General features: G+C 67.3%; 15 protein-coding genes across 15 annotated transcripts; 9 read left to right on the top strand and 6 right to left on the bottom strand.

Moving 5' to 3' along the window:
• Positions 1-1018: 1018 nt before the first annotated feature.
• On the bottom strand, positions 1019-1674 carry Q8F55_008342 (uncharacterized protein; the record flags this gene model as incomplete). Its single annotated transcript, XM_069356739.1, has 2 exons — positions 1019-1427; positions 1661-1674. 2 exons carry the CDS (start codon positions 1672-1674, stop codon positions 1019-1021), a joined length of 423 nt encoding a protein of 140 aa, XP_069206580.1.
• Positions 1675-2178: 504 nt separating this feature from the next.
• Positions 2179-3965, bottom strand: Q8F55_008341 (uncharacterized protein; the record flags this gene model as incomplete). Its single annotated transcript, XM_069356738.1, has 2 exons — positions 2179-2240; positions 2288-3965. The coding sequence occupies 2 exons, from the start codon at positions 3963-3965 to the stop codon at positions 2179-2181; spliced, it is 1740 nt and encodes a 579-aa protein (XP_069206579.1).
• Positions 3966-4672: 707 nt separating this feature from the next.
• Q8F55_008340 (uncharacterized protein) lies at positions 4673-5833 on the top strand (the record flags this gene model as incomplete). Its single annotated transcript, XM_069356737.1, has 3 exons — positions 4673-4890; positions 4978-5175; positions 5212-5833. The coding sequence occupies 3 exons, from the start codon at positions 4673-4675 to the stop codon at positions 5831-5833; spliced, it is 1038 nt and encodes a 345-aa protein (XP_069206578.1).
• A 341-nt stretch (positions 5834-6174) lies between these two features.
• On the top strand, positions 6175-7532 carry Q8F55_008339 (uncharacterized protein; the record flags this gene model as incomplete). Its single annotated transcript, XM_069356736.1, has 2 exons — positions 6175-6611; positions 6854-7532. The coding sequence occupies 2 exons, from the start codon at positions 6175-6177 to the stop codon at positions 7530-7532; spliced, it is 1116 nt and encodes a 371-aa protein (XP_069206577.1).
• Positions 7533-8254: 722 nt separating this feature from the next.
• On the top strand, positions 8255-9781 carry Q8F55_008338 (uncharacterized protein; the record flags this gene model as incomplete). The annotated part of the gene is made up of 2 exons (XM_069356735.1): positions 8255-8876; positions 8922-9781. 2 exons carry the CDS (start codon positions 8255-8257, stop codon positions 9779-9781), a joined length of 1482 nt encoding a protein of 493 aa, XP_069206576.1.
• Positions 9782-10452: 671 nt separating this feature from the next.
• On the top strand, positions 10453-11687 carry Q8F55_008337 (uncharacterized protein; the record flags this gene model as incomplete). Its single annotated transcript, XM_069356734.1, has 3 exons — positions 10453-10615; positions 10648-10795; positions 10895-11687. The coding sequence occupies 3 exons, from the start codon at positions 10453-10455 to the stop codon at positions 11685-11687; spliced, it is 1104 nt and encodes a 367-aa protein (XP_069206575.1).
• A 535-nt stretch (positions 11688-12222) lies between these two features.
• Q8F55_008336 (uncharacterized protein) lies at positions 12223-13277 on the top strand (the record flags this gene model as incomplete). The annotated part of the gene is made up of 3 exons (XM_069356733.1): positions 12223-12439; positions 12478-12634; positions 12668-13277. The coding sequence occupies 3 exons, from the start codon at positions 12223-12225 to the stop codon at positions 13275-13277; spliced, it is 984 nt and encodes a 327-aa protein (XP_069206574.1).
• An 899-nt stretch (positions 13278-14176) lies between these two features.
• On the top strand, positions 14177-14464 carry Q8F55_008335 (uncharacterized protein; the record flags this gene model as incomplete). The annotated part of the gene is made up of 1 exon (XM_069356732.1): positions 14177-14464. The coding sequence occupies one exon, from the start codon at positions 14177-14179 to the stop codon at positions 14462-14464; it is 288 nt and encodes a 95-aa protein (XP_069206573.1).
• A 553-nt stretch (positions 14465-15017) lies between these two features.
• Positions 15018-15327, top strand: Q8F55_008334 (uncharacterized protein; the record flags this gene model as incomplete). The annotated part of the gene is made up of 2 exons (XM_069356731.1): positions 15018-15239; positions 15283-15327. The coding sequence occupies 2 exons, from the start codon at positions 15018-15020 to the stop codon at positions 15325-15327; spliced, it is 267 nt and encodes an 88-aa protein (XP_069206572.1).
• Positions 15328-15649: 322 nt separating this feature from the next.
• Positions 15650-16769, bottom strand: RAB4B (Ras-related protein Rab-4B; the record flags this gene model as incomplete). Its single annotated transcript, XM_069356730.1, has 6 exons — positions 15650-15921; positions 16028-16277; positions 16421-16503; positions 16542-16595; positions 16652-16678; positions 16736-16769. The coding sequence occupies 6 exons, from the start codon at positions 16767-16769 to the stop codon at positions 15650-15652; spliced, it is 720 nt and encodes a 239-aa protein (XP_069206571.1).
• A 250-nt stretch (positions 16770-17019) lies between these two features.
• Q8F55_008332 (uncharacterized protein) lies at positions 17020-18077 on the top strand (the record flags this gene model as incomplete). The annotated part of the gene is made up of 3 exons (XM_069356729.1): positions 17020-17097; positions 17145-17377; positions 17414-18077. The coding sequence occupies 3 exons, from the start codon at positions 17020-17022 to the stop codon at positions 18075-18077; spliced, it is 975 nt and encodes a 324-aa protein (XP_069206570.1).
• Positions 18078-18189: 112 nt separating this feature from the next.
• Q8F55_008331 (uncharacterized protein) lies at positions 18190-18757 on the bottom strand (the record flags this gene model as incomplete). Its single annotated transcript, XM_069356728.1, has 2 exons — positions 18190-18429; positions 18476-18757. 2 exons carry the CDS (start codon positions 18755-18757, stop codon positions 18190-18192), a joined length of 522 nt encoding a protein of 173 aa, XP_069206569.1.
• A 593-nt stretch (positions 18758-19350) lies between these two features.
• Q8F55_008330 (uncharacterized protein) lies at positions 19351-20032 on the bottom strand (the record flags this gene model as incomplete). Its single annotated transcript, XM_069356727.1, has 3 exons — positions 19351-19533; positions 19646-19825; positions 19871-20032. The coding sequence occupies 3 exons, from the start codon at positions 20030-20032 to the stop codon at positions 19351-19353; spliced, it is 525 nt and encodes a 174-aa protein (XP_069206568.1).
• Positions 20033-21142: 1110 nt separating this feature from the next.
• Positions 21143-21529, bottom strand: Q8F55_008329 (uncharacterized protein; the record flags this gene model as incomplete). Its single annotated transcript, XM_069356726.1, has 2 exons — positions 21143-21315; positions 21361-21529. 2 exons carry the CDS (start codon positions 21527-21529, stop codon positions 21143-21145), a joined length of 342 nt encoding a protein of 113 aa, XP_069206567.1.
• Positions 21530-22542: 1013 nt separating this feature from the next.
• On the top strand, positions 22543-23522 carry Q8F55_008328 (uncharacterized protein; the record flags this gene model as incomplete). Its single annotated transcript, XM_069356725.1, has 2 exons — positions 22543-22711; positions 22747-23522. The coding sequence occupies 2 exons, from the start codon at positions 22543-22545 to the stop codon at positions 23520-23522; spliced, it is 945 nt and encodes a 314-aa protein (XP_069206566.1).
• Positions 23523-23706: the final 184 nt, after the last annotated feature.

Below are 23706 nucleotides of genomic sequence, written 5' to 3'. Positions count from 1 at the left end.
GCTCGTCTACTTTGACCTTGCGCGCTCCAACCTCCAACCTTTTCCAACGCTCGACCCACCACGATACGCACCAACACAGCCGAGATACCAAGATCGACTTGCATCATCTTATCACAAGCGCGAGCAGAGTTCCTGGCAAGGCAGGTGGAGAATCCCGGTATCGGAAAGGCTCGATCGGAGTTCATTGTGCGGATCTCCTCCGCACCGCCATTTCAGCGGCTCCACCGAAGATAGCGATAGGCTTCTAAGGCGAGGGCCGGGCAGAGATTGCGGCTCGGCGTCGCCGGTGGGCGAGTAAATCGGCCGCTCGGGGTGACGGACACGGACAGACGCTCGAGGCGTCCGGACGATTTGGTGACTGGGCGTGGCACTGACCCGGCACTGACCTCGGGCGGGGTAGTAATGTGCGCGCGGACGTCGTGCCCACGGTGCATGACTCGGGTCGAGGTCGTGGGCCCTGGGGTGTGAGTGCTTGGCGGGCATCCTCACGTCGTCGTAGCGGCCTGCATTCGGGGCAATGGCAGGTGGATAGGCGGTACCGCTCCGCGGCGACGTTGGCCAACTTCCTACGGCGTTGTCCAGCTCCTCGTCAGCTGACCTTCCGCCAGCCGCTTCCCTCTGGCATTGTGGCGGGCATGACGAGAAGGGTTCGACTGCCATCACATGTTCAGCCGCGGCGGTGGGGGCTTGGCATGGGGTGGTGAGCGGGCGAGGTAGAGGGGCGAACGGGGTGTGGGCGGCAGGAGGTTGTCGCCGAGGACTCGACATGTCGCCCCACGGCCGTACCAGCGACTCTGCTTTGACTCAATCTCGCATCGACGACTTCTTACGTGAATCTAACAGTCACTGACTCTCCTCTCAACAAAAGCCGTAACGGAAACAGCATCAACTACTACGATTACATGAGCAGCGCGAGGCTGGTTGGTTCTGACGCGAATACAACAATGCGAATGTACAGCTCTAGTGTGTCTAAGTGTGGGGCATGAGGGTCCTGTGCTTCTCCGTGCCAAGGAAAGTCCTAAGGCAGGCCAGCGGCGGCACGGTACTGGTCCAGGACGAGCGCCTCGTCGACGTCGCGCGCCGACCGGATAGCGACAAAGGCCGACGAGTAGCCCGAGCACGCGGGCCTGACAGCCGGGTCGCGGATGGTGTGGGCCACGCGGGCGAGGTGGGGCGCGCAACCAGCGGAGGGGAGGCACGCGATGAGCATCGGCCTGGGGGCGTCGCGCTCGAACGAAATGCGGGCGGCGTCTTGCGCGTCGAGGCGGTCGCAGAGCGACGAGGCGAGGGTCGCGGGCGCGAGGGATGCGTCGTACGGCGCGCACACTGCGCACTCGGGGCGCTTGGGCTTGAAGAGCTTGGTGAGGCGCGACGAGCGCGGGTGGCACGACGGGCAGTCGGGGTGCGGCGAGACGCGGGTGATGGTGCTGAGCGAGCGCGTTGACTCGAGGGACGAGCGGGGGGTGGTGGGGCAGGCTGGGGGTTAGGCGGTGAAGGGGGGAGGGGGACTTACACATTGTGCTTGGTTGGAGGTTGAGACGCAAGTCGAAGAGAGTGGGAGTTGGTGGTGAGAGGGGTGGGAGACTTGGCGATGATGGGAAGACGGCGGCTCGGGGGAGCGGTTTATATGCACATCTGCAGCCCTCTCCCAGGCCGGTACCCAGGCGCATGCATGGTGCGAGAGCGTGCCCGCCGACGCAAGTGATGGCGAGGATGTGGATGCGGGGCGAGGAGGACAAGTACTGACGCAAACGCAGGGCGTGTCGACGCATGTGGCACCACGAGGGACGGATTAGGAAATTGTAATCGATTTGCGGAGAGGGATTAGAAAATTCCATGTCCCCATTAGCTCTTCCGAAAGGCTGGGTTGCACGGATGCGGAAGCCGCACACGGGACGCGGTCACCGCCGAGAGTGGTCAGTCCCACGCATCGGTGCGAGCCTCCCGACGCGGAGGCGCCGCTGACGCTGTCGTTCTTCCTGCGTGGGTACGTGGAATGACGCATTGTGGTCGACCCCCACGATATCCGCAGCTGACGCCGACGCCGACGCCGAACCCCCGCTCCTTCCAGCGCCGCTTGCGATCATGACAACATACATCAATCCTATGCAACGCGCTGCAGTGTCCGTATCAACCCCTATCAATCCGTATCAATCCGACTCAATCCCAATGTTCGTTCTAGGCCTCCTGCCCATTCTCCTGTCCAGCCTCTTGCCCAAACGAGAACACCCTGAACATGTCTGCGGCGTCAGTGACTGGTGCTTTCACTGATGCCGCGTCTACTCACTCTTGGGGTACACGATGCGGCGGGTGCGCGCGACCCAGCGGATGCTGGTTCTGGGGCGGATCCACTCGTCGTCGTCGGTGGGGTCATCCGAATCCGTGCCGTCGTCCGTCTCGCGCGTGAGCGACTCGTACACGGCGCCTGCGTCCATCCAGCAGCTGGTCGACGTGGGCTGGAACCCGGCGGGGCACGGCTGGCGGTTGAGCACGAGTGCCTGCAGCGCCTGGGGCTGCGTCGAGAGCTCGCGTGTGTCGAGCACCACGATGTGGTTGGGGAGCACGAGGCCGATGCGCGGGCCCTGCACGAGCACGTCGGCCTTGTTCGGGTCGTCGAGTCTGATCGCGAGCGTGTGCTTTGCGATGTATGCCTCACGCGCGGCCGATGACTTGAGATTACGCGCGGCGCTCAGAACCTCGGCGTAGTTGCGGATGACGACGACGTGGTTGGTCGTCGTGGCCACGAGCCCGGCGGGCGACATGCGCACCGAGACCGGCGCGGTAAAGTCGAGGTCGGCGATGAGGCGAGTGAAAGCGGCTTCGTGGGGCAGGACGCCAGACACGCTCACGCGTTCGCCTTGCGCCAGGCCGTCCTGCACACCGCCGCGCTGGACGTCATACGACGCGTCGATAGTCGGCGCGGGCATGAGCTCCTGGCCGAGGTCGAACACTGCACCGACGGTCGAGGCTGAGAGAGAGGCAGTGTATCCCACACCGCGGGCGTACACGTGCAGACCGTCGGTTGCGTAGGCCGCGAGCATCTCCTCGAACGTGCACGAGGGACCCGAGGCCACAAGCCACGAGCCATCACATGCGACAAGGCGCTTGGGCCCGACGTCGCCGGAGAACGTCTCGAGCGAGAGCTGGTCCTGCGAGCGCTCGGGGAACGAGGTGAACTGTGCCGTGTTGTCCTGGGTCGCGGTCACGCAGGTAAGCGACGCGGTCGTGGACGACGAGTTGCCTGCCCCAACCGCCTCGGAGACCGACAGAAGAGGGCGCGTGTCAAACTGGCAGAGGTAGCGGAACCCAGGGATGGGGCACACGGGCGCGTCCTCCGCGCGAGGGATCTTGAACTTCTTGGCGGCCTCGATGGCGACCCACACGTCCTCGCACACCGTCTCCTCGCCACCGGAGTCACGTGTGACGCGCTCACGGCGCACGATGAGCCCGAGCGCACCGCTGTCCTCGATGCGGTGGTGCGGCGCGTCGACCTTGGCCGTAACGGTGAGCGACTTGCGGTCGACGAGGAAGAGCCGGCGCGAGCGGCCGGCGTACAGCCCGCACCAGAGCCCCTCACTGTCTGACGAGGTCGCAAGGAAGCTGAGAGGCGAGTTGGGCGGCAGTCTAAAACCGGGCACGTAGCGCTGTGTGTGGGTGCCCTTCTTCCACGCGTGTTCCGTGCCGACGTGGATGAGGGCGGTGTCGTGCCATTGGTCTTGGGGCGAGGGGATGGGAGCGTCCCCAACGGTCTTGTTCCGTCCGCGAGCGAGCGCCTTGTCACGGTCGTCGGCCTCGGAGCGCAGGTACGCCTCGCGCCAGAGTCTGTCGTTGTCCGGCGCGAGGAGGAAACCACGCCACGACGACGAGACGAGCGACGCCGCGTGCAGGTCCGCGATGGGGAGGTACTCGAGCGCGATGCAGAGCGTGTCGCCGTCGAGGGCCGCGAGGGGGTCGAGAGGGGGCATGATGGGAGAGGGAGAGAAGGAGAAAGGGAGAATGCGGTGAAGAAATAGGTGTTGGGGGTCGTGTTGTGTGCTCGTTTCCCTCTCCAACGCCTCCAGGAGACCGGGAGTACCTCGATGGCGCGTGATTTCTATTCGGTCATGCCTCGGTCATTAGTATTTCAATTTGGAGGTAATAGGGGAGCCACGTGGGAATTAGAAATGACTCGTCTGCTTTCTAATTGACTCCTTGGCCGCCTTGCCCGTCAACCTCCATCCTTCTTCCCCCTCCCTCCTCCTCCTCCCTCTGGCTTGAGATGTCTAGCAAGAGTGCTTGTCTTCACTTTGAATTGGGTTGACGCCGGTCCCAACAGCTGGGGAAGCACATCGCCGACCGGCTCGCGGCGGGCCTGTTCGGCGTCCTCTCTGTCGACCACCACCAGCCGGCGGGACCCAGCCCAAGCCCAAGCAAGCCCCAAGCCCCTCTCGACATGCAAAAGTTCTGCGCCGTGCTCCCCAAGCTGCTGACAATTTAGTGACACGCGTCGATTCACAGCGGCATCCTTGCCGCCTTGCGCGGTGACTTGTTGACAAGGCTCTGGGACGTATTATCAAGCATTCTCCCGCTGGCCAACGCTCGTGTTCCACCGAAAGGCACAGCCGACGTCATAAAGCCGACCCGCCCACCACCTCTTCTTCAACAACACCCACTCAACATCGACAGCAATATAATGGCAAAACGTCTCGGAACAGTCCTCCCTCTCGGCGGCCAGCCATGGCGCGGCATCGGCCCATTCGTCTACGCCAACCACCATGTCGACCGGTACCCCGCCGGCAACAAGCACCTCGGGCCCGACCCCGCGCTCCTCAAGGGCCGAAAGGTCGGCGACGACTTTCACGACGCGTCCAAGTCGGGGTGGAACATGTACATGGCGACGGGGCCTGTTCCGTGAGTCGATCGGGAGGACCATGGGGCATTGGCTGACGAATGCTCTCCCCGCTTCCTCCAACTTCGGCGTCGTCTCTCCAACTGCAGTGGCTTCCCGGCACACCCCCACCGCGGGTTTGAGACAATCTCCATCGTGCGCCAAGGCATCATCGACCATGCCGACTCGACCGGCGCAGGTGCGCGCTACGGCGCCGGCGACGTGCAGTGGGTCACTGCCGGCAGCGGCGTGCGGCACTCGGAGATGTTCCCCCTGTTGAACCAGGACAAGCCGAACACTGCAGAGCTGTGGGTTACTCATGGCTGCTCGAGCTAACCCAACAGATACCAGCTCTGGCTCAACCTGCCAAAGAAGACCAAGTGGTCGCCGCCCGAGTTTACGATGCAGTGGGCCGAGGAGGTGCCAAAGGTCACGCACACCGACGGCGGCAAGACGGTGGTCACTATCGTGGCGGGCGAGTACGGTGGCAAGAAGGCGCTCGCGCCGCCGCGCGCGTCGTGGGCGTCCGACCCGGACTCGGACCTCGCCATCTGGCTGCTCGAGATGGAGGCCGGCGCGACCGTGACTCTTCCCCCGCCGAGCGGCGCCGACACCAAGCGGCTGCTCTACGTCCACGGCGACGGGGCGAAGGTGCGCATCGGCGACGACGTCGTCGCCAGCGAGCACGGCTTCGAGCCGGCCGGATCCTCGCCGCTCCCGATCCGCGCCGAGACGCCGTCCAAGATCCTCGTGCTCCAGGCGCGCGAGATCAACGAGCCCATCGTCATCAAGGGCCCGTTCGTCATGAACACGCAGGACGAGATTGCCCAGGCGTACAAGGACTACAAGGCCAACCACTTTGGCTGGGAGGGGCACTGGAAGACGACGAGCCCCAACTGGGGCCCGGACGAGACGCGGTTTGCCAACTTTGGTGATGGCGTCAGGACGCGCCCGCCGTCGGCCTAACGGCCTCGATGTAGGAAGCACTCTTAGCAGTGCGGCTGTGTTGTACCCCTGTAGGTTATGACGAGGACTCCGACAGCTGTGCGGACGGGGGCCGAGCCATCCAGTCTCGTCGACGGAGCACTGACCTCGCCACTGACCACATGGACATGGGGTACCAGAATAGGACAGGAAGGGGTCCGAGTCCTCGGGCAAGGTAGCGGCACGAGCGGGTGTCGGCTTGCCTCGTCTCTCCCTCGGGACGGCGACGGAACTGTCAACCTCGCGACGTCCATCGCCGTATAACTGACTGCCGCCACTCACAAACTCACGCTCTCTCCAGCCCCCACCTCCACCCTCGTTCAATGCCCACCCTCTCCCTCGGCGACTTTGGCGCCCTCCCGCCCCCTCCACCCCCCGGCCCAGCGGCGCCGGTGTTCGCCGCCTCGCCGCCCATGGTCAACCCGTTCGCGGCGATCGCCGCCGGCGTCAACAAGACGCAGAGCATCGCCTTCACCGCCGTGTTCGGCGTCATGACGCTCCTCCTCGTGGTCCGCTTGGCCCTCGGCGTCGGGCGCCACCGCATGGTCTACACCTTCCTCATCATCATCGGCGCGAGTGAGTCGGCCCAGCTCCCCCCGCTGACGCCAGTGCGCGTCGCCACATTCATCTTCCGGTACTTTGTCGCGTCGACCAAGCCGACCGCGTCGAGCTTCCAATCCCTCCTCATCGCCTCGGGCGTCCTCCTCGTCGCGGGCTTCCTGTTCATCGTTGAGGCCATCATGCAGCTGCTGTGGGACTGGTGAGTGGTGGCCGGCGCGGCGGCTCGACGCGGCGCGGGGAAATATCAGCGTGTCGTCGAGCGCACGGTTGTGCCCGGCCCACCGGCCCACGCTCCGGCCCTCGGCGCCCGGCATGGCGGCATGGGCGGTGCAGTGTCGTGCTTGGAGCGACTGCGGAGTGTGTGGGAGGGACCCCTCCTGCCACCTCCCCCCCCTCCTCCCCGCTCATGTCCCCCCCGGCCACCGCTCACGCCGCGCCCAGGTTCTGCACCGTGCGCAACCTGTCTATTCCGGGCCGCTCAACGCGCATCATGAACCAGTCGCGGCACTGGCTGCTCGTCGTCATCTCGACGCTGGGCATCGTCGGCGCCGTGCTGCAGATCACGTCTATCTCCAAGGGGAACATGAGCACCTTCGAGACGGCCAAGCACCTGCGCCTGGCCTCAGGCTCGCTCTTCATCGCGCTGTGCTTCGCGCTCATCGGGCTCACCGTCGTCGTCGCCCTGCTCCCAACCCTCCGCCCAGAGCCAGTGACAAAGTGGCCGATGGTCGCGCTCCTCCTCCTCTCGACGGGCGGGCTCATGCTCGAGAGCGTGTACCGCGTCTGGGCGGCCGCGGCGCCGACGGGGTGGGCGACGACCCAGGCCGCCGTAGACGTCATGATCGTCCTGCCCGAGGGGCTGATCCTGCTCCTCGCCATCGTGCTCCGCCTCGACGACTTGGGCAGGGTCGAGCTCGCCCATCGCCGGCGGCTGCCCTCGCCAGTCGAGCAGCGCGACGAGCCGGCGGCGTCGGACGCGACCCTCGCGCCGTCGCCTGCCGGCCGGAAGCGCGGGCTCACCGTCAGCCGCGGCGACGAACTTGAGGAGATCAGCCTGCACAAGGTTGGCGGTGGGCGCGACACGTCGGTAGAGGTGTCGGACGCCTCGTGTGCAGCGTAGGCCTCGTCGCATGTATGAATCCGCCGCCGTCCAGAATAGAACAGTTCCTGCCATGTATGCGATCGTTGCTGCGGTGATGACGGCGGCAAGTGCGGCCTCGAGTGGCTGATGCCGAGCCCCGCCTGCCATCTTGGTCCACTGTTGGTCGACTCGGCCAGGCAGGCACCCCAGAGCGACCCCAGAGCGACCGAGAGCCGACCGAGGCCGTCCCCGCGCCAGTGGCTACCTGACAGCCCCGCATCTTATCTCATGGACCAGCAGACAAGCAGGAATAGAACGGCGTGCGGCGGCTGATAGAACGCGGAAGAGGCTGGCCGTCCAGTGAGCCTGGGGGGCGGGAGGAGTCGGCGGGAGCGGGTGGCCGCCCGTGAAGCGCGTGAGAAGGACTGCAGCGGCATTCTCCAAGCTGGTAAGGGCAGCCTCATTACAGAACAGTCCGAGACACGCGCCAGACGCGTGCCTGCCTGCCTGTCGGTCTACCTGTCGGTCCAACGTATGTGGCTGGTCAAACCTACCGACCTACAACTGTCCCTCGGGTCGACTCTTTGAGCAAACATGGGTGCTGGTGACTGTCTCCCCGTGCATCGGCCCGTTTGAGCCAGCGTCAAGACTCGAGGGCGGGCGGGCACTTGCCGGCATGCGCTGGTGCGGTGAGGCTGCAGGTCGACCCAGTACCTGCTGAGGACGGATGGGCGTGGCGACGAGCTCGAGATCACCCACTCATGAGCGAGCAGCTGTCCCTTCTCATCTACATCTCTGACCCCAGCACGATGTCGAGCTCGAGCAGGCGGCGCACGACGACGGCGGCGGAGGCCGAGGCGACCGACGGGCCGAGCGCGAGCGTCTCGCCCAGCGAGCTCGCCTCCAGCATCAGCGAGAGCGTGGCCGAGTCGTCTCTCTCGAGCACATGGGACGACAGCGCCGCAAACAGCAGCACGCGGCGGACCTCAAGCACGCGGCGGAGCTCGAGCACGCACAGTACGCCGACGACGAGGGCCACGCCGACGACAAGGGCCACCACACAGCCCGCGTACACTCCCATCGAAACCCCCAACCCCATCACGCTCATCCTCGACCCGAGCGCGATCAGCCTCCCGACCGGCGGCTTTCCGGGCCTGAGCGCGCCGTCGGGCACGAGCTCGGTGCCTCCGACCCCGACGCGGCCCGCAGCGGCTCCGGCGCGCGCCAACCCGTTCATCGCGCAGGCTACCGGCTTCCGGCAGCCCGAGAACGCGGTCTACGCGGCCGTCTACGCGCTCCTCCTCGCTGGGCTGGTGGCGCGCCTGTGGCGCGGGGTGCGTCCCAACAAGGGGACCTACGTGCTTCTCGCTATCCTCGCTGCCAGTGAGTGAGGAGGGGCGAGGGCTGGGGTGAGCTGATCCACGGCAGTGCGCGTGGCCACCTTCGCCGTCCGCCACCAGGTCGCCATCACGCCGCTCTCCCTCACGCCGTACTTCAAGGCCCTGCTCATCGGCTCGGGCGTCCTCATCATCATGGGCTTCCTCTTCGTCGTCGAGGCCGTCATGCAGCTCATCTGGGACTGGTGCGTCGCCGCCTTGGGGCCAGCTGACGCCAGGTACTGCGTCATCCGGGACGTCGAGCTCCCGGGCCGCACGCAGACCATCCTCAACCAGAGCCGGCACTGGATCCTCGTCGCCTTCAGCCTGGTGGGCATCGCCGGCGTCATCATGCAGATCGTCAGCATCGACCGCGTGCTGCACAACGACTTTGCGCTGTACGACAAGGCCAAGGCGTGCCGCCAGGCGTCGGGGTGCCTCTTCCTCATCCTCCTCGTGGCCATGTTCGTGCTCGTCTTCGTCGTCTGGGCACAGCGGCCGCACGACCCGCGCATCCGCAAGGCGCCGACCGGGCTGCTGCTGGCTGCCTTTTCGGGCCTGCTCATCCTCGAGGCGGTGTACCGCGTCTGGGCGGCGTCCGACGAGCAGGGCTGGGTGAACAAGCAGGTCGCGGTCGACGTGCTCATCGTCATGCCCGAGTGGTTTATTCTCATCGCGGCGGTGTTTCTGCGGCTTGACGACCTCGGCGACATTACGCACGTCTTTGACCGGTCGCAGGGCGAGTTTGACGACGGCGAGAGCTTCCGTAACCTCCATTACCGGAAGCGGGCGGCCGAGAGCGTCGCGAGCTACGGCGCGAGCACGAGCAGCCAGGAGGAGATTAGGAACTATCTCGCAACGGTGGGGCCGGGCAAGGCGGGGGGTGGGGAGGAGCAGGGCGGCAAGGCGTGAGGGGCCGTCGATGACAGCGGAGTCAAGCCCAGCTGTACTGTAGACTCTTGGTCATGGTATTGTTTCTACAAGTGGTGAGGAGGGGCTATGACCTCTGCTGACCACGGCGCCACGGACCGCGTCGAAGCGCGCAAACAATAGCGGCAGCAGTGGACAACAAACATGCTCGATGCCCCTTCTGATCCTCTGCCCCTGCCCCCCCCCCTGCCCCAACCCCCGGGGCCGTCTCGGGGCCTTTGGCCGGCAGCCCCGCACTCGATGGGGGGATGCGGGCGAGCCACCAGCCAGCTCCAGTCCCAGAAACCCCTCACTCGCGACACTGTCGGGGCGAGCACTCACATTACCGCGTGCTTCTACCCTCGCCTCACTTGCACGCACACGCGCACCGACCCGCTCACATGTCGCTGGTGTTGCTGGGCCTGCCGCCTCGCTCAGGACGAGCGACGGCGCCGCCCCGACCCCCCCTCCCTCGCTTTCACGCCACCGGCCCGTGCCACTCGCAATTGCGCCTCCTCTCCTCTCTCATCACTAACCGGGCTGGCCGAGCTGCATGTCAACACGGGCCAAGAGGGAGGGAGAGGGAGAAGCACGCCGCCATTCCTTTGCTCGCTCCGTATAAATCCCCCTGTGCTCCCCCCGCCCATTCTTCTCACTCACCCCCCACCCCCACCATGCCCAGCTCCGACGTCAGCAACACGCCGGCCAGCCTCAAGCGCGACGCCGTCGTCTACGCCGCCTTCTACGGCGTCTTCTTCCTCCTCGTGGGGTACCGCCTCCTACGGGACAAGGTGCACACGCTCGTCGCGTATCATGCCTTTGCGCTGCTCGCGCTGGGTGAGTTGGGGCTTTGGCCCAGCTGACCCCAGCCCGCCTCGGCGCCTTTGTCGCCGCGTACTTTGTCGTCGCGCGGCCCACGAGCGCGGGATACCGCGCCGCCTTCACGGCCGCCGAGGTGCTCAAGGTCTTTGCGACCTTCTTCCTGCTCGAGGGCGTGAGCGAGCTCGTCGTGCGCTGGTGAGTACGCTGTAAACAAGCCAGGCCAGGAAAAGACTGTGGCGGCCCGTCCCCGCGCACAGTCACCACTCGTCACCCCCCGGCTCACCCCCTCCGCAGGTTCGCCGGGCTGCGCTCGTACTCTGTCACGGGCCTCTCGCAGACCCGCTTCGTCGTCTACCACCTGCGCCACTTTATTCTCGCCGGCACGCTGGGTATCGGCGTCGCGGGCGCCGTGCAGCGCGCCGACGCCGGCTTTGTCGGCAGCAGCATCGACTACCGCCTCGGCCAGCAGCTGCTCCAGGCCGCCGGCGGCATCTGGCTCGGCATCGCCGTGCTGACCCTCGCCGGCGCCGTCGCCGTCGCCGCGCTCCCAGTCGCCGAGGGCGAGGCGAGCAAGGGCGGCGCGGCCACCACGCTGCTCATCTTCTCGGCCTGCGCTGTGCTCGGCGCCATCGGCGCCGTGTGGTCGCCCACCAGCCCCGGCGGGTGGATCAACAGGTCTGGCGGCACGGGCATCTTCGTCATCTTCCCCGAGTTCTTCGTGCTCTTCGGCGCGTTCGCCCTCCGCGTCGACGACTACGTGCACATCACGCCGGTGTATGTCGCGCGCCACAGCGACTCGGAGTACGGGCACGACGCGCACGTCGACGCCGACAAGGAGGCCAAGGAGGAGGCGCGGCGCGCCGACGCCGAAGCCGGGCGCCACGCCGCCGAGCCCGAGTCCGAGCCCGAGGCGGCCGACGACGTGTCCGTGTCTGTCGCGTCGGCGGCCCCGGCCCCCGGCGCAGACGACTACGTGCACATCCCGGCGCGCAAGCGCTTCGGGCTCAAGGCCGTCCTGCACCGCAAGAGCGACAAGGTCGCCGACGCGGCGGGCGACGCTGCGGCCACTGCGGCGCACAAGGCGTAGGCGGGGTCGTGAGCACAAGCATGTGCCGAGTTGACCTCGCATGACGAGTAAAAGCGATGTCAATGTTGATAGATGGAATGAGATGTCATGTCAGTTATGCCTATATGCATCAACCAGGCCTTACGGCAGCGGCGGCGTCGCGCTCGATCCATGCCCGAGACAAGTCATGTTGCTAGTCGCCGCTCACCGGGCACTGAAGTCATCCCCATCGTCCTGCTCCTCTGCTGCTGCAATCTCTAGCATGAGATAGAGACGCGGCGACCGCACTGCTGGCCCTTGTACTTCTGTGCACGGCGCGAGTCGCGCGAGTGGGGTCAGAGCGGCGACGACAGACGCAACTCGGCGTTCGTCTCGCTCCCTCCCCACACTCTTGTCGCTCACCTCGGCTCACCTAACCACACTCGTTCACGCCCTTCTCGCATCGCATCGGGCACTCTCGCTCGCGGCATCTCTCACCCTCCCTTGCATCTCTCTGTCCTTCACTCACTCTCTCTCACTAGACACCTTCATTCAACCCAGTCGCCACCCACCGCCCATGGCCACGCCCATGGCCACGCCCATGGCCACGCCCATGGCCACCCCCGCGCCGCCCCCCGCCGGCGCGCAGCTCCTCGCCCAGAGCGCCGGCAAGGCCCAGTCGATCGCCTACGCCGTGCTCTACGCGCTCTTCTTCCTCCTCTTCGCCGGCCGCCTCGTCGCAGGCGTCGCGCCGCGCACCTTTGTCTACGCCGCGCTGACCCTCCTCGCTGCTGGTGAGTGCGCCCATCTGCCGCCGCCGCTCACCCCCCAGTCCGCGTTGCGACCTTTGTCGTCCAGTACCAGGTCACCCAGGTCACGGTCGAGACCAGCCCCGAGGGCTTGCAGCACCACGCCGCGGCGGCGGCGTGCCTCCTCCACGCGGGAACCGTCCTCCTCCTCGAGGCCGTGACCGGCCTCGTGCTCGACTGGTGAGCTGGCCGATGTTCCCCAGCTGACCCCAGGTACACGACCGTCCGCAACCGCCCCATCTCGCACCCGCGCACGCACGTTGTCCACGCCGGCCGGCACGTGCTCTACGCCGTCATCATCGGTCTCGGCCTAGCGGGGTGGGTACAGCGGTCGTCGGCGGCGGCTGCCGACCCCAACGCGCTCCTCCTCGCCGCCGGCATCCTCGTCATCCTCGTGGCCGCCACGCTCCTCGCCGCAACGCTGTGGATGACGTGGCTGCTCGTGCCGCGCGCGCGCCCCATCAACCGCTGGGGCTGCACGCTGCTGCTTGTGCTGTGTGCGGCCGCGCTCCTCCTCGAGGGCGCGTACACGACGTGGGCTGCGTCGCGCCCCAAGGCCTGGGTGCGCACCCCTGCCGCGCAGACCGTCCTCGTCGTCGTGCCCGAGCTGCTGGTGCTGCTCGAAATCGGCATCCACTACCTCGACGACCTGGGCGGCATCTACTGGATCTGCGCGCGCCGCCGCACCAAGCCACGCGTGGTCGAGGGCTTCGCGCCCGAGGGCGAGGGCGCGCCGCAGACGGGCGAGAAGTGGCAGCACTGGGTCGGGCCGTGGGCCGAGGGGCGGGGCGGGGGCGGCGGTGTGGGGGGTGTGGGCGCGTAGGCAGACTCGCGAGTTGACGCCAGGATGTTGCCCAGGCCTGCCCGTCTCTGCCCAGTGTCTCGCCTCCCCCTCCCCCCTGTGCCACAAAATTGTCATGGCCGATACGATTGTTACGATGTTGTCAGGTGTACCAGGTATCCTATGCAGTGTGTCGTGTGTCGTGTGCCCGGCGGCGGTCGGAGTGGCCAGCGCACACGGCTGCCCCAACTCGCGACCACGAGATAACGGCGTATCTATCCGTGCGGCGGGGGTGTGCCGGTGGTGTCGGGGTCGTACGGCTCCGGCGGCGCGGCGCGGGCCGAGGAGGCCAGGATCGCGAGCCGAGATCGACGCGGGGTCGCGAGGCGGGTCGGCGGGTCGGCGTCGTCTCGCCGCTGCAGCACAGTTGTCGCTGGCACTGCCTGCAGTCTGCTCGAGTGCAGCCAGCCGGCCCAGCCCAGCCGGTGCTGACACTCCGGGCGCCATGGCCCCGCTTGAATCGCGGGGGATCACCAGCGCGAGCGCCACAAGGGTCGCGTCGCTGCTCACCCTCCTCGGCCCTCGGCTCTCGCTCGTGCCGATGCGGATGGGGGCTGATGCAGGCCAAGGCCACCGCCGCCTTTATCTCGCCTACGTGCTGTCCTGCCTCGTGGGCAGACGGTGAGCGACGGCCAGACACAAGACACCCCGACATGTCCCGTGACGCCGGCTGACCCCGGTGTCGAGCGCCTCTGGACGCCACGATTCTTGTTCTGCCAGAGAGCTTGGGCAGTGCGGACACAGCGTGTAGCACACAGGCTGGCAGCGACAGCCGGCGGGGCACGGGCGTGGGAGGCAGCCTGGGAGGTAGATATACCACCCCCCTCTCCCAGCTGCCTCCCCAGCCCAACCCCCCAGCCCAACCCCCACCCCCAGCCCCAATGGAACCCCCAACCCTCGAAACCGCCGTGGTCGTGAGCGCGCTAGTCTTCCTCACGACCTTCATCCAGCGGCACTTCCGCTGGTCCCCCGACTCGGAAGAGCACCACACGCCGCAAAGCGCCGAAGAGTACGCCGAAGACAGCAGCGACTCCGAGTTCGGCGTCGAGCCGCCCGACGAGGACGCCGAGCACCACCACAACTATGGGCACGCGAAGGGCCACGTGTGTGAGAAGGAGTCAGCGCTGCTCGCTGCCACGGCGCTGGCGGGGGCCGTGAGCGCTAGCTAGTGGGTTGGGCTGGCTCGTGCGGAGGCTGACGGCTTAGGTGGAGTGTGCGCGCCGACCCCCCCCCCCCCCCCACCATGCACACGACTAGACATTGAACCCACCCCCCTGCCGCACCGCCGCGACTCCCGCCGCCGCGACCCCCGCCCAAGACCTGTAGACCACCATGCATGTAATCTAGCAGAGGTGGCCCGGCCTGCGCCGGCACGACGTAGCCGGGCGGCCTGACCGCAGCGTCGTGGACGTGCGGCGGCCTCGCCGTGTGACGTACGGCGCTCCCCACGTCGTCGCGACTGACTTGTCCACCTGACTTTTCCGTTGCGTGGCCACTGGCACACGACGGACAATGCGACGCTCGACGGCAATCACTGTGGCACTGGACAATGGCCCCATGCACGCCATCAAACAGCTTCTCCTCGCTGCTCCTTGCCGCGTCCCTCGCGCTCGCTGTCCCCGCCCCTCGCCCTCGCCAGCCAGCGAGTATAAGACCGCCGACGGCCAGCCGTACTGGACACTCACACTCACTCCTCACCTCACTGCCCCCACCCCACACGCCATGTCCTACGCCAACGGCTACACCAACGGCAGCAGCAGCACCCACGCCAATGGCAACCCCACCCGCGGCGAGGTCGCCTACGCCGCGCCCGACGAGGCCCACCCTGCCGTCTTCTACTCGTCGTCTGAGAGCGGCGACGACGGCACGGGCAGCGGTGGCAGCAGCGGCGGCACCGGCTCCGACTCGGACGCCCCTGCCCAGCCCGTCACGTGTACCTGCACCGTGAGTGCTGCGCCTAGCCCGCCGAGCTCGCTGACCCGCCCAGTGCTGCGACCACAACGGTCGCGAGCACCCCGCTGCGCGCAACTAGGCCTGGGGCCGCCGCCCTGCGGGGAGCGCCCCGTGGCCGCTCAGCTCGGCCCATAGACTCCGCTCGTTAGATAGTTAGATGTCCGGCTGCGCATGCAAGTCGTACCACATACATGTAGATTAGTACACCGATAGGAATTAGCCCGGGCGGGAGGTGGAGTAGAAGTAGAGGGTGGGTATCTGGGTTGGACGGGCTTGATGGGGCCGGCAGGCGGCCTAGGTGGTGGCGAGCTGCCGGAGTCGGTGTGCGTGTCGGTGATGCCGCTGCTGATGCCGCTGTCGCCAGCGGCTCGCTCCACTCGCTGCGCTCGTGTCGCTCGCCGCTAGCACGAACACCCCCGACTCGCCCCCACCATCTCCCTAATCGACACACTGTCCTGCCTCCGGCGCTTGCGCGCAAACGGCACGGCGTATCCGAGCTTGCTCTGCGACCCGACGGCGCGCAGCTGCCGCTCGCCATACGACACGCCCGTGCCTGCCGCGTCGGGATCCAGGCTGCCCGAGTCGATCGCCGACAGGATGGAGCGCGCCGCAAGCAGAAACGGCATGGCGGCGTTTTCGCCCGTCAAGCTCGACGTCTCGACGAAGAGGAGGCCTGGAGTGTGAGCGACGCACTGAGGTGGAGCTGCGACACGCCGGCGACTGCAGCCCCATCGCTTCTTCTCCTCTCGGTCGCCACCCGCCGCCCCACTTGCACTCACCATTGTCCTGCGCAAACCGCTCCCCCTCGGACGTCTCCACCTCGCGGTCCTCGTCCCTATCCATCTTGTTCCCCACCAGCACGATCACCAGGTGCGGGCTAGCCAGCGCCTTGCAGTCGGCCAACCATCTCGACAAGTTTGTAAAGCTCGCGCGCGACGTAATGTCGTACACGAGGATCGCGCCGGCGGCACCGCGGTAGTATGAACGCGTTACGGACCGGAAGCGCTCTTGTCCCGCCGTGTCCCACAGCTAGAAGCAGTTAGCAGGCAGGTCGCAGGTCCGGGTGGCGGAGCATCGTGACGAGTAACGCCGCCGCTGGAGCACCGGGCGGGCGGCGTCGTCCTGGTCCTTGCCCATGCCGGCGCCCACGCAGCGCCCAGCGCGCAACTCACCTGCAGCTTGACGCTCCGGTCGCCTATCCGTATTGTGCGCGACGAGAACTCGACGCCGATGGTATGTGGAGAGTTCTCCTTGACTGGGCGTGAGCGGGAGCGGGGGACGGCGGCGACGTACACGACTCGTGGATGCACTGGTAGAGCAGGCACGACTTGCCAGTGCCGGCCTCGCCTGTGAGCAGGGTCAGAGTGTGCCCTGCGCGTTCTCTTCGGCGACTGCGGACGCACCGATGACGATAAACTTGAAGAGGTAGTCTGGGAAAGGGTTAGTCGGCGAGCGAGCGAGCGGGGCAGGCAGGTCATCTGACCTACCGTAGGCTTCGACGAGTTCAGTGCCCTCGTCCATTGCGTCGGCGTCGGCGTCGTCGTGGTCGTCGCCGTTGCTGTCGTCGATATGCGTGCGTGCTGCGGCCTAGTCTGAGCGAGTGAAGCGCTCGTTGTCGTCGCTGTGCTGCTCGTCGAGATGGAATGGAGGATGAGGAATGGATGGAAATGAAAGAGTCCAAACCGAGGAATGTCTCATTGCTTGTCTTGTCGATTTGCCGCCCTGGGCCGAAACAACAACAACCCAACCTGTCTCTCATCCATCGCAAGCAATGCAGCACCACACCCAACACCCAACACCTCCAGAAGGCCACGCCTCGACATCGGCACAGGGATCCCAGCAGCTCCACGTACGTACCACACGGCGCGCGCGCGCAGTCCTAACCCACGACCGCAGCCCCAAACCCTCCTCGTCCTCGTCGGCCTGCCCGGGTCCGGCAAGTCGACGTTCGCCAACGCCCTCGTCGCCGCGTCTGAATCCGCCGCGTGGCCGCCGTCCGCGCGCAGATGGGTGCGCGCGAGCCAGGACGACGCGGCGAGCAAGCGCAGGCAGGAGGTCGAGGGCGTGGTGGCGCGCGCCCTAGCAGACGGGCACAACGTCGTCGTCGACCGGGTCGACTTTGACGCCGAGTGAGTCGACCTCCCAGCACCCAGCTAACCCCGCAGACAACGCGCGCACTTTGTCAACATCGGGCACGCGGCCTCGCCGCGCCCGCGCATCTTTGCGCTCACGCTCGCCGCGTCCCAGGCGACGCTGCGCGACCGCCTCTCCCAGAGGACAGGGCACCCGACCATCCCCGACGCCGAGCAGGGCCTCGCCGTGCTCGACAAGATGAAGCGCGTGTACTCGCCGCCCACGCCGACGGGCGGCGAGGGCTTCGACAGGCTGTACACGCTCGACGAGATACAGCAGCCGCTGCCCGGCGCGGCGTGGACGCCCGAGCTGCTGCTCGACACGCTGGGCCGCGTCGAGCGGGGTGCCGTCGAGCGCGCGGGCGGCGGCGGGCCCAGCCGCGGAGCCTATGCCGGCGGCTACGTCTACGGCCGGCGCGGGCCGGGGGGCTACGCCGGCGGCGCGTACGGCTTCTCGGGCGCCAAGAGGGACGGGTATGGATATCCCCCGCAGCGGGGCGGGCACGGCGGCGGGGGCAACGGCGGCGATGGCGGGGGCCACGGCACCGGCGCCGGCGCCAACGGCTACGGGCATGAACAGCAGCGCCTGTCGCCGCCCGGCCCACCGCCGGGGTGGGGCGGGCCCGGCGTGCCGCCTCGCATCGTCTTCTCGGCCCCTCCGCGGCGGAGCAACGGGGGAGGGCCACCCCGGCCCTAGTGCTCGTGCTCATGGTAGAGGTGACATCTACGCCCGGTGATACAACGTGAAGTACATAATGCGATGCTACAACGAGCCGCGGCGGCTGCGCCGGCGCTCCTCCCCCCGGCGTCTACTGCCACAGGCGTGGGCTGTGCGGTGCGGCCGGGGACGCATCGTACTCGCTCCCGAAGGCCCAAGCCGGCGGTGTGGGAGGTGTGGGCGAGGTCGAGCGCGAAGCCTGGCCGTGTGCGCGGTCGGCCGCGTCGCGCGCCTTGCACGCGTCGGTGCGGGCGAGTCGCGCGTCTGCGTACGGGAGGTCGAGCCCGAACTCCTGCCTCACGGTCGTGAAGGCGGCGGTGAAGTGGGGCATCTGGGAGTGGTTAGCGGTGTCGACTGGTATGCATGGACAAACTCACCCCCCGCTCCAGGTCGTCGAGCTTTACGCGCACCTGCTCGCGACTGCGCCGCCGGGCGGCGCCCTCGGCGACGTAGCTAAAGATGACAGAGTATGCGAACGCGCTCTCGCTCGGCGCGGCGTGGTTGAGCGCGGCGCGGACGTCGGTGCTCGACGCGTAGAGTGACGAGCGGTGGCAAGGGCCCGTTGAGCGCTGGGATGCGGACGACGAGGCCGAGGAAACCGACGACGAGCGGCGCGACAGCGTGAAGGCGTGCGGGATCGAGTGGCGGTGGGCGTCCATCGTGGGCGGTGGGGTTGGGGATGGGGGCTGCGAAGGGGAGATGCAAGTCGCAGCACCCGGTGCTTGCATACTTTTAACCCTCGTCGTCGCCGAGCCTCGTCGACCTCGTCCTCGTCTGCTGACCACGTCGGGTGCGCTGGGTGCGGCTGGGACAAATTTCCTCGAGCCAGCTTACGCAGCACTTCACAAGCACGCGCGTGCAAACAGCCGAGCCACGAGCCGCCTCGTCGCGGCGGATCCCCATACCTCGCCTATCTCGTCTCGTCTCGTCCACCTCGGCGCTAGAAATTGGACGAGCGAGGTGGACGCGCGACGCACACGGCGTAGCCCCGGCCTGCAGCCTGCCAGCAGAGCAGAGCAGAGCGCAGTCAGCAGCCCAGTCACCGTCGGTCTCTGTCTCGGCCTCGTCTCGGTCTCGTACAGCGAGGGATGCGCAGCCGCACAAAATCCGCCACCGGGCACCCCACCGCCCACCGGGCGAGCTGCTATTGTCCGCCGGCCGGCCGAGACGCATGTGCGACACTCTCGGCACCCTCGGCAACTTTAGTTCTGCACGCTCGACTCGATAAGTACAACATACATGGATACAGTCACTAGTCGACCAGCTCGACCCACTGCGCGTCGCCCGCGCCGGCGCCCACCAGCCTCCGCACCCGCCCGTCGCGGCGCGGGCCGTCCTCGTCCTCGGTGACGCCGGCGAGCGCCTCGAGCTCGGGCGTGACCCGCAGCCCGTGTTGCCTGCGCACGGCGAGCGAGGCGGGCGCGAAGCGGGGCATCTGAGTCGTGTGAGCCTTGTGCTTTGATAAGAATCGAAGCGAATCGAAGGCGTGGGAATGGCAGAGGCGTCGCCACCTGCTGCGCACTCCCTCGCCTCCCCCGGCTACTCACCCGCCGCTCGATCAGCCCCAGCTTGAGGCTGATGTCTGCCCGTGTCAGGCCCCGGTTGCGCTTGGCCTCGACGTACGCGCCGAGCACGGCCGCCGCGTACGCGGGGTCGGCGGCGCTCGGCAGCGCGAGCGCAGCCTCGACGTCGCGCGCCGTCGCGATGTGCGCCGTGCCGGTGCCGGCCTGGCTGGTTAGCGGAGAGGTAACCGAATCTATGTGCAGACGTACGTAGCCGGCGTCGCGGCGCGGCGACTTGCGCGACGAGAGCCACCCGGGCAGCGACGCCTTGGAGGTGGAGGCGGAGTCGACGAGCGACGACGTGGACGGCGTCGCGGGCCCGCTGGTCGTGGCTGTACTTGAGCCAGAGTCGGACATGAGGGAGGGGGGCATCGTTGGGGGTGGGGGGTGGGGTGGGGGGTGGGGTGGGGTGGCTGTGGGGATGCTTGTGCTGCTTGCGCTGCTTGTGATGCTGCTCGCGCTGTTGCTGGTGCTGCTGTTGCTAGTGCTGCTCCTCCTGCTCACCCTCCCACCGCCTCCTATATACCCTCCCCTCCTCCTCCCCACCTCGCCCATTCGCAACACCTGCATGCATCGAGCACGCCGCACCGGAGGAGCAGCCGAAGCCGACCACCGAGTCGCAACAGCAGACCCATGCCCTCAGCACAATGACCTATTCCCCCACGTTATGACCTATACGCGCGGACGACATTCGCAATAATCAGTCGGGTAAGTGCCTGCCTTCGCAACTTTTTTCCACGTTGCGATTTCCACGCGGCGGGGCTGGCGGGATTCGTCGTGGCCGCGCGTGCAGCCGCCAACGGGCTGCTGCGGCCCGCTGTGATACGTCGAAGCCAGCAGCGCTGGGATCCCGACATGGCCTATCTAGCCCTCCTCTTCGGCCACGACCGACAGCAGTTCCAATCTCGCTGGGGAGTTTTCCGAGTGCCTGGCGAGGAGAGGCTGATGATTTCCGAGAGATGAGGTAGAGTTGCCAAGAAGACAGGGCACCGAGTCGAGCAACCGCGTCAAGCGTCGCGCATCTCCGACTGCACAAACAATGCTAGCAATGCGTGTGGTCGGTGCTGCGTTACTGTGTGGAGGGGGAGGGGGCATGAGCTGCTGCGTGCAGGCGTGAGGAGTAGCCGAAGGCAGTGGGCGAGGTGTGAGCGAGCCAGTGGTCAGTCGCCAGCCCAGCCAGCCACCTGCCAGCTGCGAGGCCGTGTACAGCACACTCCCCCAGCAGCTGCACAGCGCGCCGTGTACGCGAGGCCTCGCATCAGCGCCAACGACACACGCGCTGCTATCCGCAGCGTCCCATTCCCACGTCCCCCACTCGGCGTGCCGAGCCGCAGCCGATAAACCGGCGGCCCAAGTCCGACGTGCCTGCCGTGGCCGCGGCCAGCGTCTGCAAGTCAGTAAGCGGGCGGCGCGGGCCGACAGTAAGTGGTCCCAGCATCGGCGGACGTGTGCATGCCGACAAAGCCGACTCGCTGCTCTGTTCTACGCCTTGGTGTGGCCGGTGTGGCCGGTGTAGTCGGCCGCGCCGCCCTCGAGCACGCGGTCAGAAGGCTGGGGCACCGGCGCGCCCTCGCACGCATAGTAGCTCGCGCTGGCGGGCGGCGCGTACCCCGGGCTCATGGGCTGGGCCGTGGGCGCCGACGTGCTGCCGTTGCCTGGGCTGTCAGCGGTGGCGGCGGGGGAGGAGGAGCCAGACCCACCAAACACCGCCTGCTGGGAGAACGGGCAGTGCGGGCAGTTGCAGGGCGGGTGCGGCGGCGGCATGCTCTTGCTGCTTTTGGCCGCCGCGGTCGCCTCGAGGCTCTTGGTGATCTTGTTGACGGCGGCGTAGGCCACGCCGGCTTGGATGCCCGTCTTGAGGAGGCCCATGGTGTTGTGGTGTGGGAGGGCGGGGGAGGAAGGTGCGGCTGGCGCTGGTGGTGAGCAGGCTGGTCGTCCTTCAACTCTTAAACACCACCCCCCACCCCCTTTGTCCCCATCGACACGCGCTCGCTCGCCGCTGCAGTGCGTGCCGTCGACGCCAGGCGGCGTCGCCACCCCGTCTGCGCGGTGTGCGGCTCGTGCAGATCGATCGCAACCGCCCCGTCGTCGTCGTCGCACCCGCTCGTCCTTGTCCCACCGCTCGTCGCTGTTTGGCACTTTGTCGCGCCCTCTGCGCCTCTGCTCGCTACCGACGCGAAGCGGCCGACTTGAGCGTCGAAGTGCATGGTGCGTCGCTGGTGGTCGTGGTCGCGAGCGGAGGCCGCGGACGAGCCTCCCCGTCCCGGCCGTGCTGGCACAGCCCCGGCGCCATGCTGACCCGCTCACATGCAGCGTCATACAGCCCACATGGACACGTCGGGCTTGCACTCTCGCTCGCGCTCGCGACAAGCATCATATGCAGCGCTGATGCAGCGCGGCGGTGGGCAGACGAGCCACGATTCGCCGACGCATTCTCGGCGCCGAAGATTGATTTTCGGAGGTTGACCCAGCGGAGCGGCGCAGCACCCGTCGTATTCGGCCTCGGCGGCGGCCCCCCTCGCACCGCCGCGGCACACGCTCCAATCAGCTCTGGGACCGAAGCAGCTGGGCGGTGCAGCTGCGCCGCGTGCTCTCGCGCCCGTCGACGCGTCGCCGGTCCCGCTCGCTTCCGGCCGCTTTGAGGCCTCAGTGGCACCTGGGTGGTCGCCTGGGCTGGTCGCGCCGTGGCTACCGGCGCCGGCGCGCGACCGAGCGCGCTGGAAATAGCCATGGTGGGTGTCTCCGAGCCGATGGGTGGCTCCGGCAGCGAGGCCGGCGTGGCGATATAAGCAGCGTGCTGCTCGACATGCAGAGGCCCAGCGACAGCGACGAGCTTGTACCACAGACACCGACAACACCCCACCCCGCCCAGCTTCCCCGCCATGCCAGCCCCCGTCAACCCGTTCGACGCAATGTCGCAGAGCATCTCGGCGCCGCAGTCGATCGTCTTCGCCGTCGTCTTCGCCCTCCTCATGCTCGTGCTCACGGTCCGCGTCGTCAAGGGCTCCGCCCCGACATTCTGCTACCGCGTCCTCGCCCTCTTCAGCGCCGGTGAGTGTGGCCCCTGCCTACGCCACTGACGCCAGTCCGCGTCGCGACCTTCATCGTCCGCTACCTCGTCACGCGCGCCCACCCAACCGACAGCGACTACAAAACCCTGCTGATCGTCGCCGGCGTGCTCGTGGTCGCGGGCTTCCTGTTCTACTGCGAGGCGATCCTCGAGCTCCTGGTGGTGTGGTACGCCGGCGTGCGGGGCGCCGACCTCTCGGGCTTCCAGGTGCAGATCAAGCGCGTGCGCCACCTCGTCCTTGTCGGCATCAGCGCGCTCGGCATCGTCGGCGCCATCAACGAGGTCAACGCGGTCAGCGACGGCGACACGTCGGCCTACAACACGGCCAAGATCCTGCGCCAGGCCTCGGGCGGCCTCTTCCTCGCCGTCAGCGTGCTCGCGCTTCTGGCCGTGCTCGCCGTCGCATGCCTCGGCCGCGCAGCACACAGCACGGTGCGCGTCGCGCCCGGCGCCGCCGTCCTCTTCACCATGATCGCCGCCATGACGGTCGAGTGCGTGTACCGCGTCTGGAGCGCGTCGACGACCTCAGGCTTCGTGGTCAAGCAGACGGCGCTCGACGTGCTCCTCGTGGTGCCGGAGCTCGTCATCCTCATCCTGTTCGCCGTGCTGTCGTTCGACGACGGAGACGTGCACTTTGTCGGAACACGAGGCAAGCACCACCGCCTCCAGCAGGACTCGCCAGAGAACGGGTACCCGCTCAACCCCGGCACCCAGCTGCCCATGGGCCAGTACCAGAGCGAGTATGAGCAGCCCTACGGCCAGCCATACGGCCAGCCCGCGTACGGCAAGTAGACAAGTCGAGTCGTGTACCGCCCTCCCACCATAGACGAGTTGTGTAGCGCCCTTCCCCTCCCACGATAGACCTGTAATGCCTCGGGCCGCGTACATGCAGCACTCGGCCCAAATGAGCGTGTGAACGAGTGGGCAGCGAGTCGAGACGGGCGGCATGGACTGTGTCATGGTCTGAAGTGGCTAG

Source organism: Vanrija albida, assembly GCF_041260175.1.
Source record: "Vanrija albida strain AlHP1 chromosome Unknown contig_6, whole genome shotgun sequence".
In the NCBI taxonomy this organism is placed as follows: Eukaryota; Fungi; Basidiomycota; class Tremellomycetes; order Trichosporonales; family Trichosporonaceae; genus Vanrija; species Vanrija albida.
This window is presented reverse-complemented; position numbering and strand designations above follow the sequence as displayed.